The sequence below is a fragment of the Ovis aries genome, chromosome 4 (genome assembly GCF_016772045.2).
Source record: "Ovis aries strain OAR_USU_Benz2616 breed Rambouillet chromosome 4, ARS-UI_Ramb_v3.0, whole genome shotgun sequence".
NCBI lineage: Eukaryota > Metazoa > Chordata > Mammalia > Artiodactyla > Bovidae > Ovis > Ovis aries.
In genome coordinates this window covers 76,557,010-76,570,340 of record NC_056057.1, presented here as the reverse complement: position 1 = coordinate 76,570,340, position 13,331 = coordinate 76,557,010, and the positions used below count along the sequence as shown (strand labels likewise).

Here is a 13,331-nt window from a genome sequence, read left to right as displayed (position 1 = left end):
TAATTTGTTATAGTGGCTCACAGAACTCAAGAGGAACATTTCACTCCTCAGTTTATCATAAGAGGATATAACTAAGAACAGCCAGACTGGAGAGACAGGGAAGGGCATGGAGCTTCCATGCTGTCTTGAAGCACCTCACTCTCCCTAAATCTCCAGGCGATCAGCACTGAGGAGCTCCCTGAACTCTGTCCTTTGGCGTTTTTCTAGAGGCTTCATTACATAGGCAGGGCTGATTAAATCATTGGCCATTGGCAACTGGTTCAACTTCTAGCCCTCTCCCCTCCTTGGAGGTTGGGGGGAAGGGGAAACTGAGAGCTCCAACTCTCTAATCACAAGGTCGGTTCCCTTGGCAACATGGCCCCCAACTTTTCCAAAAGTCATCTCATTAACATGACAAAAATCACCTTTATGTTCTCATCACTTAAGAAATTCCAAAGGCTTTAGGAGTTTGGTGGCAGAAATAAAACTAAATATATATTTCTTATAAAAAATCACAATTATAGACATATCTGGGATTTCTAAGATAGCATTCCCAGAGATGTATGTCTCCCAAGGAGTAATATAGGCCGTGTCAGGGATGCACTGAAGAGACAGTCCCAAGGGGAGCCACTCCAGGCTCCTGCTTGAGGGTCCTAGGTGGGTAGGACCTGTTGGTCTACTCGTGGAGCTCACAGTATTCTGTCAGACCCTGTGACGTTCCAGCCCCTGCTGCCAGCTGTCCTCCCAGTGCCTACAATGGCCCTGCCATCTCCCGCTACCTGGCCCCAGTCCTTGAAGCTATCATCTCCTCTTCGAGTTAAAGCACACTGCTAGGATAATTCAACAATATCTGAATTCATATTTAATGAATTCATATGGACAGGGAGGCCTGGCATGCTGCAATTCATGGGGTCGCAAAGAGTAGGACACGACTGAGCGACTGAACTGATTCATCATTTGAGTAACTATTTAAATATCCCTCACTTTGCTGGAGTGAGTACTGTAATTTCAAAGAGGAGTTGTCTTAACACAGGCACAGGCAGGAACACAACAGGGGAAGGGCAGGCTACACTGGGTTCTGACCCAACCATCTATCATCAATAAACTTCAGCTTGCTTTCTGTTTACTTGTTCACTGCAGAGGTGGGGGGCGGGAATGAGGTGTGTGTGACACGGAGGCTTCTGAGACCCCTGGCACTGGAGTCTAGGGGCTTAAACTTAGTGCCACAGGACATGGAGGGTCACAGAACAGAATGTGTGCTACCCCGAGCAGAGGGCAGAGATGCCAGGTGAGAGGGGATACCATGGGGCTCTCCCATGACCAAACTCTCCCTCCCTGACCTACCTGAGAGAGGGTCCTGGAGCTTCTCTACAAGGCCTCAACCTTGGCCTTTGATGTCTGTCCTTGGAGGGCCCCGTCTTAGCAAGGATTCTGCTGAGTCATCTCCTCTGCTTGCTCCCTGATCAAGTTCCTCATCCCCACCCTTGATGCTCAAGCCCATCTTCGGCAGGATCCTGTTGGGCCAGTTTGGCAATAATCTTCCTTTCCTTGTTGTTCCTCTTAGTAACTTTTCATCCCCTGACCCTGTCACAGCTCTTGGGCTGTCTTTGCAGCAGGAGGAGTTGAGCTCAGCTCCTTACCCTGCTGCAACAGTACCAAATAAAACGTGTTTCTACCACCTTTAATTGGTGTCCTGCTGTTTCTCCCTGACACTTGTCTGCTGGCTGTCTGGGAAATAAGTTGACACATTTAGGTTTATGCTGACTAGTGCTGGTTTCTCAGTCATGTCCGACTCCTTGTGACCCATGGACTGCAGCCTGCCAGGCTCCTCTGTCCATGGAATTCTCCAGACAAGAATACTGGGGTGAGCAGCCATTCCTTTCTCCAGGGAGTCTTCCCAACCCAGGGATTGAACTCAGGTCTCCAGCATTTCAGGTAGATCCTTTGCCATTGTGCCACCCGGGAAGCCTTTATACTGACTAACCTGGTACCAAGTTCAGGCTGATGGAATAACACACACAGAGGAATTTTATGTAGTTAGTGTTACACTAGCTGCATACTAACAAAGAAGCCAGAACATAACTGACATCTTAATAGCAACAAAATCAGAAATAGTCATCCAAGCTCAAATCCATTCTGATAGAGTCAGATGATTACACTCCCTGACCTGTGAATCACCCACAAATCCAACACACTTTTCCCCATCATTTCTGAAAGCATTTTTGTCAAAACTGCTCCACCCCACTGCCTATTCCAACTGCTGCTCTGCATACAGCAGATGGATCCATATGTGAAAACAGAAGCCTGAGCAGTTGCCTCCCTGTCTCGAGCCTTGTTAATGACCTGGCACTGCTTGCCGATGGCCATACCACTACCCTCCATAGCTCCAGAGAACAGCTGTAGCTGGGCCTCTGCTCATATCTCCAGTGCCCTGCAGACCCCTGGTCTCCATCCTCTCCTGGTCTGAAGGACCCCCTGCCACAAGGCCTATGCCTGCTATTTCTCCATTCCAAATGCCCCTCTCCATTCACCTAGTTAACTCCTATTTAATCCTACTCACCCTTCAAACCCTCAGACCTCCTCACCAGGTAAACAACCAATAAAAATTGGCAGAGTGCCACCATTCTGTCCAGGGCTCTTCCCCATCAGAGGTCGCTACAAGACTGAAAAAGAAACCCTGTTGTAAAGAAGAGGGTTGAATACAGTCCCTACACAGGAGCCGCCACCACCATCGCTGTGTCTCAGGGGTTAGCCATCCCCCTCATACACTGCACAGCACATGGGACCCCCAGTCAGCACTGTGTGTTTGTCTCTGAGCTCCTCCTGGGCAAACGTCCTCAAGGATTGCCAACATGAAAATATGGATGACTCAGAAGGTGTTCTTAAGATTAAATAGCTCCTCAACCATGTGACCCTGCAATCCCACTCCTAAGCATGCATCCAGAAGAAAAACCAGATCCAAAAGGACACAGGCCCCACAATGTTCACCGCAGCACTGTTTACAATGGCCAAGACTACACGTAAGCAACCTACAGCCATACAGGAAACTTTGGAAGAAAAGCGGCCCTCCTATTAAATGATGTATAGATCTTGTTTTCTCTGCAGAAAGAGGGAAAATGGAGCTAGCTGTCATTACAACTTCCTCTGCCTAAAAGACAGTATTTAAATACAAAGTCTGCTTCCTCCTCCCACCAAAGCGCATCTGATGAGCAGCAAAGGGAACCCTCACTCACCTTCCCCAGGGCAGAACAGCAGGAATCCCCAATTACAGAGAACAGCGATTCTAAAATGTAAGTTCAGCTTGGCCTACATCCCCCCTCCACCTGCCCAGGTACATGAAGTCCTGGACTCTCAAGGGAGCTGGAGAACATCCATACCAGGAAGGGGTGCTGAGCAACCCACCACCACTGTGTTAACGCTCCCTTCCCAGGGCCGGTGCACAGGCTAACTAGACCCCACAAGTATGTAAAGTGCTGGGCGGAGTGGGGGCAGGGTGCAGCAGACAAATCAGAAGTGGCCACTCAACTGGGTAGATTCAGGATGGTGGCCAAGGATGTAAGGAGTCAGGACAGGGCTCTGTGAACATAAAAGACAGGATACCTCCCAACAGGCAAGGGGCGAGGGCAGCCGTGTCTTTCAGAGTGGGGAGCTCACTGCTCTCTGAAAGCAACCCTGACTTTCTCTGAAAAGGGTGGGTCGGGTGTTTCAGTTTCTTCTTTCAACTCTAAGTAATGCTACAAGCTGAAAAGCATTGATGTTCGGCTGCTGAGAGCACCATGACCCTACCCATCAACAGCTGTAAGTGCTGACTGAACAGAAGGGAACAGAGTCAACACCACTCCCGCCCCCAGCAGGCTGCATGCTGTGTCCCTGCATCTTCCCCAGCCACAACCACATTTCTTAGGTGTGACACACGTAGAAATATTTCTGCATGAGTGGACGTCCACAGCAGAGGAAAGGAGGTGGGTGTCTTACCATGAGCTCCTTTATACAGAGCACTGGGGCTGCCCATCTGTGGCACGGATGGGCTGAACGGAGAGTAACGTGGGCTTGTTGTCCCTGGAAAAGAAGGCAGAGTGAGGAGCTGTCCCCCTCTCCACCCTGAACGGGTGGGATTGCACACAGGGAGCTCTGCTGCTTTCTTACCATACGGTGTTTCTGGAGACACAGGAAATGCAGGGGTGGGAGAGATGGATTCACTGCCACTGTTGGTTGGAGAGAAGATCCTGCCATCGATCACATCCAGGTCTGGGGGATACGTGGTGATCACTGCCTGAAATTGGCAAAGTGGAAGTCAGGTGAAGGCCACCTCCAGACAGCTGGGGTTCCTGGCCCTTACTGAGCCAGCCCTCTTCTAAGACTGGCAACAGGAGGCAGCCGTGGACAACTGGAAGAAGCTTCAGTAACAGTCAAGGCAGAGCGAAGTGTTTTGTGGTCAACATTACATAGTTCATAAGTGGAGATGGCAGAGAGTTTACTTAGCAGAGGGAAATGAGTGTTAAGTAAAAAAAGCAGGATAAAAGAATCGTCACCTGTAATGTGTTTACAGATATAAAATACCCAATGAATTAAACACAAGGGCACAGAAAAGAGGCTGGAAGGATACATTCCAGATATTAACACTGCAACTTTCTTTCCTTGTCTATTCTGGGTTCCAACTTGTCCACTTCTGAGAATAAATGAAACCCTAATTTCAAAAGGTTCATCTTTGGGGGTTTGCCAACCTGTCTTACTTCAATTCTGATTAAAAGCCTTAAGTATGGCTCCTCAAAAACACTCTGTAGCTCTCCCCGAAGGACACATATCCACAGTGACCATATTTCTTCCTCCTCCCTCCCAGGGACCCCAGGAGGCTTTGGGTCAGGGACTCGGGTTCCTTTAAGATGACTTCCGTTTGCCCTTTGCCACTGTTGTTCACTCATGGAGTTCTGAGACCTGTACCCTCACGACTCATCGCATACTTGACCCTTCAATCCCCATTCTACAGATCAGAACACAGATGACCAAGTGCATGCCGGCACAGCTCTCTTGGGAGAGGGGGGATCCCACCCAGCCGGCAGGCCTGCCTTCAGGGAGGAACCATGTTTGTGAGATAGGGACGAAGCTGGGTGGGGAACTGAACTGGCGACTTGGGACAGGACTCAGGCCAGGCTCTGGGTAGCAGAGTGTATACCTCTTTGGCATTGTCTGGGGAGAGAAAAGGCGCCAGGCCTGGAGTCTGTTCTGAACTGGTGGTCTTTCCCCAGCTGCATTTGGAGAAGGTGGGCTGCTCCCCAGCTTCGTTATCATACTGCTCAAGGCTCAGCTTCCGGAATCTTCCCCCAAGTGGTTCATCCCCTGTTAGGAGAGAGACAAGTGGGCTGCAGGTGCTTTCATCATGGAGAACACTCACCTTCAATTAAAACTGACTTTAAAACTTCTCAGAGGCACTCTGTGTTTTGAATTTTTTTAGTTCCAGAACATCTTCATCACCCAAGTCATACTCCATACCCATTAAGCATTCACTCCCCATCCCCCACCTCCAACCCCTGGCAACCATTCATCTACTTTCTGTGTCTATGGATTTGCCTACTTTGGACACTTCACATACATGGAATCGTACACTCCATGTTCTTTGGTGTCTAACTTCTTTCACCCCGCATGACCCTTTCGAAGCCCATCCCCTTACTGGGTGAAATGACCACTGTCCATGTCCCATCTGTTTTTCTCAATGTCAGCTCCAGCAGGGAGCCGTGCCTTGCTAGTTCCCCAAGGTCAAGAACACTGTCCGGCCCACCAGAGGTGTGCTCAGGAAGCATATGGAACAAAGAAAGGCTGGGATCCAGGATCAAAGCTTCTTCCCCATCACTGAGTGAGCAAGAAAGAATAAGACTGAAAGAAGCCAGGCTGCCTAACAGCCGCAGGGACTTGGTCTGAGGCCTCTGCCCTAGTAATCCATCTTCTTCTCAAGGCATCGGTGGTTAACTTTGGGGTCAGAGTGCTTGCACCTTGCTCTAGTCTGAGGAAGTAACAGCCACTCAGACCAGAGACACAGAAACCTTTTCTTGAGTCACAAACAGGAATACATATTCACTTGTCTACACAAACGGTCACCTTCTTTATATGTTGTGCTGTACCTTTAAGAAAGAAACTTTGCCCATTCTTCATTACCACCATGAATCATCTAAGTGCTTATTTGCTCAATCCCAGTGTACAGGTATAGTGACATCAGAATTGTAACCAGTACAACTTCTTATTTCAAAGTGTCAAAAAATACTTTGTGTTTTATCGGAGGTCCACACTGTTGCTCAGGGGAGCCACACGGGCTGCTGTGCATGGACATGCAACCCAGGGGGCATCCCCAGACTCACAGGGACGCAAGGAAGCAGCCCAGGCAACCATCAGCTCTGACAGCCCGCCTACTCCTTTCGAAAGCAGCTTCTGGGGAGGACCAGGCCGTGGACGCTGCCCGGGGCTCTGGGATAGGCCTGGGCTGGGTGTGGCCTACGGTGGCTGAGAACATGCCAGAGGTGTGTGCGAGCCCTGTGTGCTCATCCCCAGTCAGGGCCAGAGTGCCCTGAAGGCCACACCACCTGCAGAGGTGCACGGTTGAGTGAGGCCCCTGGGCATGACCGCTCGACTCAACAGTGAGGAATTCTGGGCAGGGCAAAGCTAAATTCAAGCACTAACACTCAACATCCACTGCCCACTGTCCAGTGCAAGAAACATCATAGATCCTTCAGCCGTGCCCCAACCAACAAAGACTCACTTTATAGGGGATGGGGGAGAGGGTCTGGGGAATCTCACCAGAGGTGGTTTGGGAGCCTTGCTGCAGGCTATTAGGATGGCAGTGTGTCTTTCTATCGATGACGCGTGTGTGCTAAGTCACTTCAGTCGTGTCTGACTCTCTGCAACCCCATGGGCTATCATGCGCCAGGCTCCTCTGTCCGTGGGATTCTCCAGGCAAGAATAACCTGGAGTGGGTTGCCATGCCCTCCTCCAGGGGATATTTCAACCCAGGGATCAAACCCACACCTTTTATGTCTTCTGCGTTGCAGGCAGATTCTTTACCACTAGCGCCACCTGGGAAGCCCTGCACAGAGGCATCGCTCTCCCGGCAGAGTGTGTCTGCCCTTCCTAAAGAGGCAAAGATATAGGCACCAGAGTTATCAGAGGCCAGGCCTCCCCATACGACAGACTGCGCCCTCCTCTCAGACTGCAGTGCAGATAGGAGGGACCCCAGCACCACTTCCAGCCCACTGTGATATCCTTGGAGAAACAAGGTGGGGGGGTGGGGGGCATGATGCTGCTGTGGCACTGGGATGTGCCCACGTGCACCCACCTCTGCTGGGGGAATGACAAACAACAACCCAGGCTCCCCACAGCAGCCAGGCCTGGGCACACAGGCTCACAGAGGAAATCCCATAATCACAAGATTAAAGTGGTGTACTGCATCTTTCTGCAGACGAGGAAAATGGGGTCTTGGGTTGACCTCTGCCCCTCCACACACAGCACGCTCCAGAATTTTACTGCACCTGACACTATTTTTTTTTACAAATGGAAGGTTTGTTGTCAGTTCTGCATCCAGCACATTTACTGCATCATTTCCCACAGCACTGGTTCACTTTGCATCTCTGTGTCACATTTTGGTAATTCTCACAATACTTGAAGCTTTTTCATTATTATATTTGTGATGGTAATTTGTACTCAGTGGTCTTTGATATTACAATTGTAATTACTTTTTTGTTTTGTATTTTTAAATTAAGGTATGATCACTGTCTTTTTTTTTTTTTTCCAGACATAACACTCTTGTATACTTAACAGACTACAAAGATGCTTGCTCCTTGGAAGAAAAGCTATGACCAACCTAGACAGCATATTAAAAAGCAGAGACGTTACTTTGCCAACAAAGGTCCATCTAGCCAAAGCTATGGTTTTTCCAGTAGTCATGTATGGATGTGAGAGTTGAACTGTGATGAAAGCTGAATGTCCAAGAATTGATGCTTTTGAACTGTGGTGTTGGAGAAGACTCTTGAGAGTCCCTTGGAATACAAGGAGATCCAACCAGTCCATTCTAAAGGAGATCAGCCCTGGGATTTCTTTGGAAGGAATGATGCTAAAGCTGAAACTCCAGTACCCTGGCCACCTGATGTGAAGAACTGACTCACTAGAAAAGACCCTGATGCTAGGAAAGATTAAAGGAAAGAGGAGAAGGGGATGACAGAGGATGACATGGTTGGATGGCATCACTGACTCAACGGACATAAGTTTGAGAAAGCTCTGAGAGTTGGTGATCAACAGGGAAGCCTGACATGCTGCAGTCCATGGGGTCATAAAGAGTCGGACACGACTGAGTGACTGAACTGAACTGAATAGTATAAATATAACTTTCAGATGCACTTGGAAACCAAAAACATATCTGAGTCACTTTATTGAGGCGATATTTGCTTCATGACAATGGTCTGAAGCCCAGCCTTCAATGTCCCTGAGGTCTGTACCTGTGTTTAGTTTCTATGTGAAGATCCACAAACACAAACAGTGCCTGGCGTCTGATTAACAAACATCATTCTGACAAGTCCGCTGGACCCTCCCATTAGATAGAGAGACAGTCCCGTGGGAGGTGGCTTTCTGCACCAATACGCTCACAGGAGTTGTACAAGTTACCCTAATTTACAGACAGCAGGACTAGAGTGTCCTCGAGGTTCAGATGGGAGTGCCTCTTGGGATCACACCCTTTGAGTCATCCAACAGCGGCTGGAGGCAGGCTGCCCACCCTCTCCAAGGAGTGCCTTGATTCCATTTCACTTAGTCAGTAAAATAAATGCTTCAAACCCATACTCAGAACTGTAGTAAAGAAGCCACTCATAAATCTGGCTATGACCAAATTTTTCCTCTTCAGTCGAGAAGTCCAAAGAATCTGCCTGACAATTCAGGAGATGTGGGTTCAGTCCCTGGGTTGGGAAGGTCCCTTGGAGAAGGAAATGGCAACCCACTCCAGTATTCTTGCCTGGAAAATCCCATGGACAGAGGAGCCTGGTGGGCTATAGTTTATGGGGTCGCAAAGAGCTAGACGTGACTGAGCGACTGAGCATGCCCTCAGAGAAGTCAAATCTGGAAAAAGAGGAAGGAGGAGACACGGCGAGCAGGATAGAATTGCTGCACTGAGCCCTGTGCCCATGCCGCCTGGGTCCCTGCAGATGGCTCGGCAAACCGCCCCCTCCTGGGGCCTTCCTCAGGCAAAGGGCATCCGGGGCCACCCCCTGCCCTGCTCAGCCCTGGTGCAGCCAATAGAAAAGGCCCCAGGAGCCCACTGCCCTCCAAGTCACAAAAGCGATAGGAATCAGCATAGAAACCATGGAAACCTAGGATGACAGGGTTACCAACAATCCCAGTGACCTGCGAGTCCCCGTACAAGCCCTGCTCACATTCTCAGCCAGGGGTCTGTGTGGGGGATCTGGTGGGGAGCAGCTCTTCCTGAACAAAATGCTGCCTACCGGTCTCATCCTCAGGATTTTCACTTTCCCACCAACACGTAGCACCGCGACATAGTCTGCAGTGGCCGTACAAGCAGGGGCGGCCCACTCCAGCCAGTCCCTACGCTGGGCAGTCAGATGTCTTCAGATCCTCCTCCTCTCCTCCTGACACAGGACATGATACACACCAGGCCTCAAGACCCACCTATCCAGGCTGGAAAGGGGGCAGGTGTTCTCAGGTACCCCCCTCATCACTACTCCCAAAGGTCTGAGAATCTCAGTGTTTCAGTGATTCACCTTATTCATGGGTGGAGCTGGGGTCAAAGACAGAGAAATAACACATGCTGAGCCTGAGTGCATCTATATGCGAGGCATCACCTCAGTCCAGGCCAGGCTGAGGGGTAGGGCTCAGCTTCACTATGGGATGTTGGACCTTGCTGAGTATGAGCGACAAGCAAGGCTTGCCCATTCAGTCATTCAGGCCACTCACAGGGACAGAGCCCTGCTGGGATCAGGGCAGTGCAGCCTTACACCGGCCACCACAAGAAAGTGGCATGGAGTGAGTGCAGGAAAATTTGGGGGTGCTGAAGACAGAACAGGAGAGCCAGTCCTCATATGGGGGCACCCAGACATACCCACTGAGCCCTGGAGAAGTGGGGGTCTGGGGCCAAGAAGCGGGGTGCCCGCCAAGCACTTAGCACCTGGGACTGAATACAGCCTAACTAGGAAGGTGGCACAATGGTTGCCAATCTACCACTGAACCAATGGAGGTTCAAGAGGTGACATTCTCAGATAACTCACTAGAAAACTGTATTTTTAGAAGCCAGGAGCCCCTTGGCTACTCTTCACCTAAATACAGAGAACTCCCAGTTATGCAACAGAGTGAAATCACAGAGCACACAGATTTTCCCTGCACGGTGCTAGGGCAGATTCAGATTTATCTGGGTAACTACCTGATCCAATTTAAAAATGAACTTGAGAACCAGCGAGGTGAGGTGACCCACTCTACCTGCTCGAATAAAGCCTGGATCTGCGTAGGGGCCAGCACAGGGAGTCACCACCCAGCACCCAGGCACAGAACACCCATCCATGCTCGAAGTCCTACAGCAAGCAGAATCTCTCCTGCCTCACCAAACAGTGGGACAGCCTCCGGAAGGCTAGGCCACAGCCCCAAGATGAAACATGAATGTGAAACAGTGATTCTAAATGTGACTGAACATTAAAATCACACTAAAAATCCTGACTCTAGGGCCTCACCCCTTACCTGTGAAGTCACAACCCTCAGGAGTGAGGTCCAGGTGTCAGCACTTTTTTTAAACGCTCATATTTCCAACACACAAACAAGCTTGAGATCCAGGGCTCATCTCAACCTTGGATTCACACTGGAGTTTCACAAGTGGGTAACATTTAAGATAATTCTGACCCCTGAGACATGACCCAGGCCAATCCAACCGAACCTCCTGGAGGCGGAAGCTACACGGGCACTTTCATCACCTGCATTTTGTCCAGTTCCTAGGTGAGTGTGCTGTGCAGCCAGGTGGCAAATGCCGGCTCTGATGAGTGAATGAAAACTCATGACCTCCTAAAACATGACCTTCGTCTTCTATCTGGGGCACTTCGAGGTAAAGCGTCCTTAATCTATTTATTTATCTCTATACGATCATATAAGAATGAAGCCTGCGTCATCAAGGCTTGCACGGTGGGTTCTGGAAACTCCCTCGCCTTCCTAGAAGCAAAAACAATCGACAAGGATTCATCTGGATTATTTGGCTCCCGAGTTAAGTTTGAGGCCTCCTGATTTCAGCTCATTCAAATAAACATGTGCATCCTCTAAAGAGAGAGTGGCAAAGGGAAAGTGACAACGAGAAACCCAAACACTCCTCCCAGCTTAAATGTTCCCAGAATGACTTAGCAATGACGTAAGGAGCTTTTCCCTCCTTAAACTGAAATAGGAACTGATTCAGCTGCAGGGTATATTCTTAAAGGGTTGGGTGATGCCTTTTAGAAATTCCTAGTCTGAGCGCAGAATAATGTTGAAGAGCTCAGGGAGCAGCCTCACCCCCTGGGATCCCTCTCTGACCCAATGGACCCCAGAGCCTTAGGAGCGTGTATAGGAATGCAACCTGCAGACTTCAGCCAAAGAACGCCAAGAGGCTGAGGAAAGGACGCCTACCATTTGGATTACAAAAGTGGAAATCCTTTCCACTGGGGAACAGCAAAGTGCTTGGTTAGGTGGTAGCATTTCCTCTAAAATGACAGATTTAAAAGGGAAACTGATTGTGTCCAAAAAGCTAGGAAGCATTCCCTTCTACTATAAGAAATTTCAGCAATATGCTCATGTTTTACCCAGAGTAAGCTTGTAATTTACAGCACAGATGTAAAAAGTCGCACAGCAACCAAAAGGGAAGACCACTACTGGCCCCCTGCATGACCCCTACCCGTTAAGACACCATCAACAGAGGCTGGTGCCAAGTTTGAGTTCCTTTTTGCTTATTTGAATTTATTTTATTCTTACCTTCTCCTTCCACCCACTACCATCACTTATCTTACTGGCGTCTCCCCACATACTTCATCTTTCAGCAACTGTGATGATTCCACAGTGCATCTCAGGACGGTCACTAGGACTGTCCACTTTTGGGGCCACCTTCAGTGGAAGGTGACGCAAGAAGATGAGGCCTGAGGCCCAAGGCCCGAATGGCCAATGGGCCGTGAGAAGAAACAACACACAAGACTTGCAGAGAGCAGCCAGAGAGCTGTGACTCCCAGGCCTGTCTCAGCTGGAGCTGTCATAGCCTCTTTATCCTCAGCAAAAGGGGGGTCTTGGTGCTGTCTACCCAAGGATGACATAAGTTAACACTTCTCCGCAGTGAAGGCATATGTGAGCGTCAGTCACACCTGTACTGACCAGCTTATTTCTACCACACACAAGGCAGAACTTCTGGAAACAAGCCATCCATACCAGAGGCCAGGGGGTCACCAAAGCTGACTTTCAAACATCAGAGGGGGCGTCTTCTGGGCAGCTTAGCCAAAGAACTGCCACACGGTCCAGCAGTTCCACTCCTGGGTATTACCCCCAAAGAATGAAAAGTGTCAGTTGCTCAGTCATGTCCAACTCTGCGATCCCAAGGACTGTAGCCTACCAGGCTCCGCTCTTCATGGAATTTTCCAGGCAAGAATACTGGAGTGGGTTGCCACTTCCTTCTCCAGGGGATCTTCCTAACCCAGGGATTGAACCTGGGTCTCCTGAATTGTAGGCTGATTCTTTACCGTCTAAGCCACCAGGGAAGCCAGGGGTTCAAACGCATACTTATACGTGAACATTTACAGCAGCTCTATTCACAGTCACCAAAAGGTCACCATCCACAGATGACTGGATAAGCACAGCATGGGCTGTCCATCACTCAGCTGAACATCACTCAGCCTTATGCCACAACACGAGTGAGCCTGAGAAACCTTATGCTGAATCAAAGAGGCCTGACTGCAAAGGCAACACATATCCTAGGACCTCACTTATGTGAAATGCCCAGAGGAGGGGACTCCCCAGAGACAGGAAACAGACTGGGGCTCCCAGGGGCTGGGAGAGTGGGGAATGGGGGTGACTGCCCCTGAGTACAGATTTCCTTTTGAAAGTTTAGAAGTGCTCTGGAGCTAGATAGAGGGGATGGTTATACGACATTGTGAAGGTACTTAATGCCATTTAATTGTACATTTTAAATGCTTAAATGGTGAATTTTACAATAGATGCATTTTTCCCCAATAAAAAAGATCTGAGGGGATGATTTTTGTTCCCTAGGCTGGCCTGCCTGAGGGTTTTCACCTTAGGATGAACACTAAATTAAATAAATTGCTTTTTTAAAAAAAATTTATACTTTAACATGAGTGTTAGGGTGTTACATATAT

The 13,331-nt window shown here is 49.3% G+C and overlaps 1 protein-coding gene across 16 annotated transcripts in view; it reads right to left on the bottom strand.

Moving 5' to 3' along the window:
• Positions 1–13,331, bottom strand: part of TNS3 (tensin 3) — a 223,416-nt gene that overhangs the window by 43,593 nt on the left and 166,492 nt on the right. For all 16 annotated transcript variants that reach the window (XM_060415058.1, XM_060415061.1, XM_060415059.1 and 13 more), the window contains 3 exons: positions 5,153–5,316; positions 4,126–4,252; positions 3,955–4,038 (listed from right to left, as the gene is read on the bottom strand). In XM_060415058.1, coding sequence (XP_060271041.1) covers positions 3,955–4,038; positions 4,126–4,252; positions 5,153–5,316 — 375 coding nt within the window. The remainder of the gene's footprint in view (positions 1–3,954; positions 4,039–4,125; positions 4,253–5,152; positions 5,317–13,331) is intronic.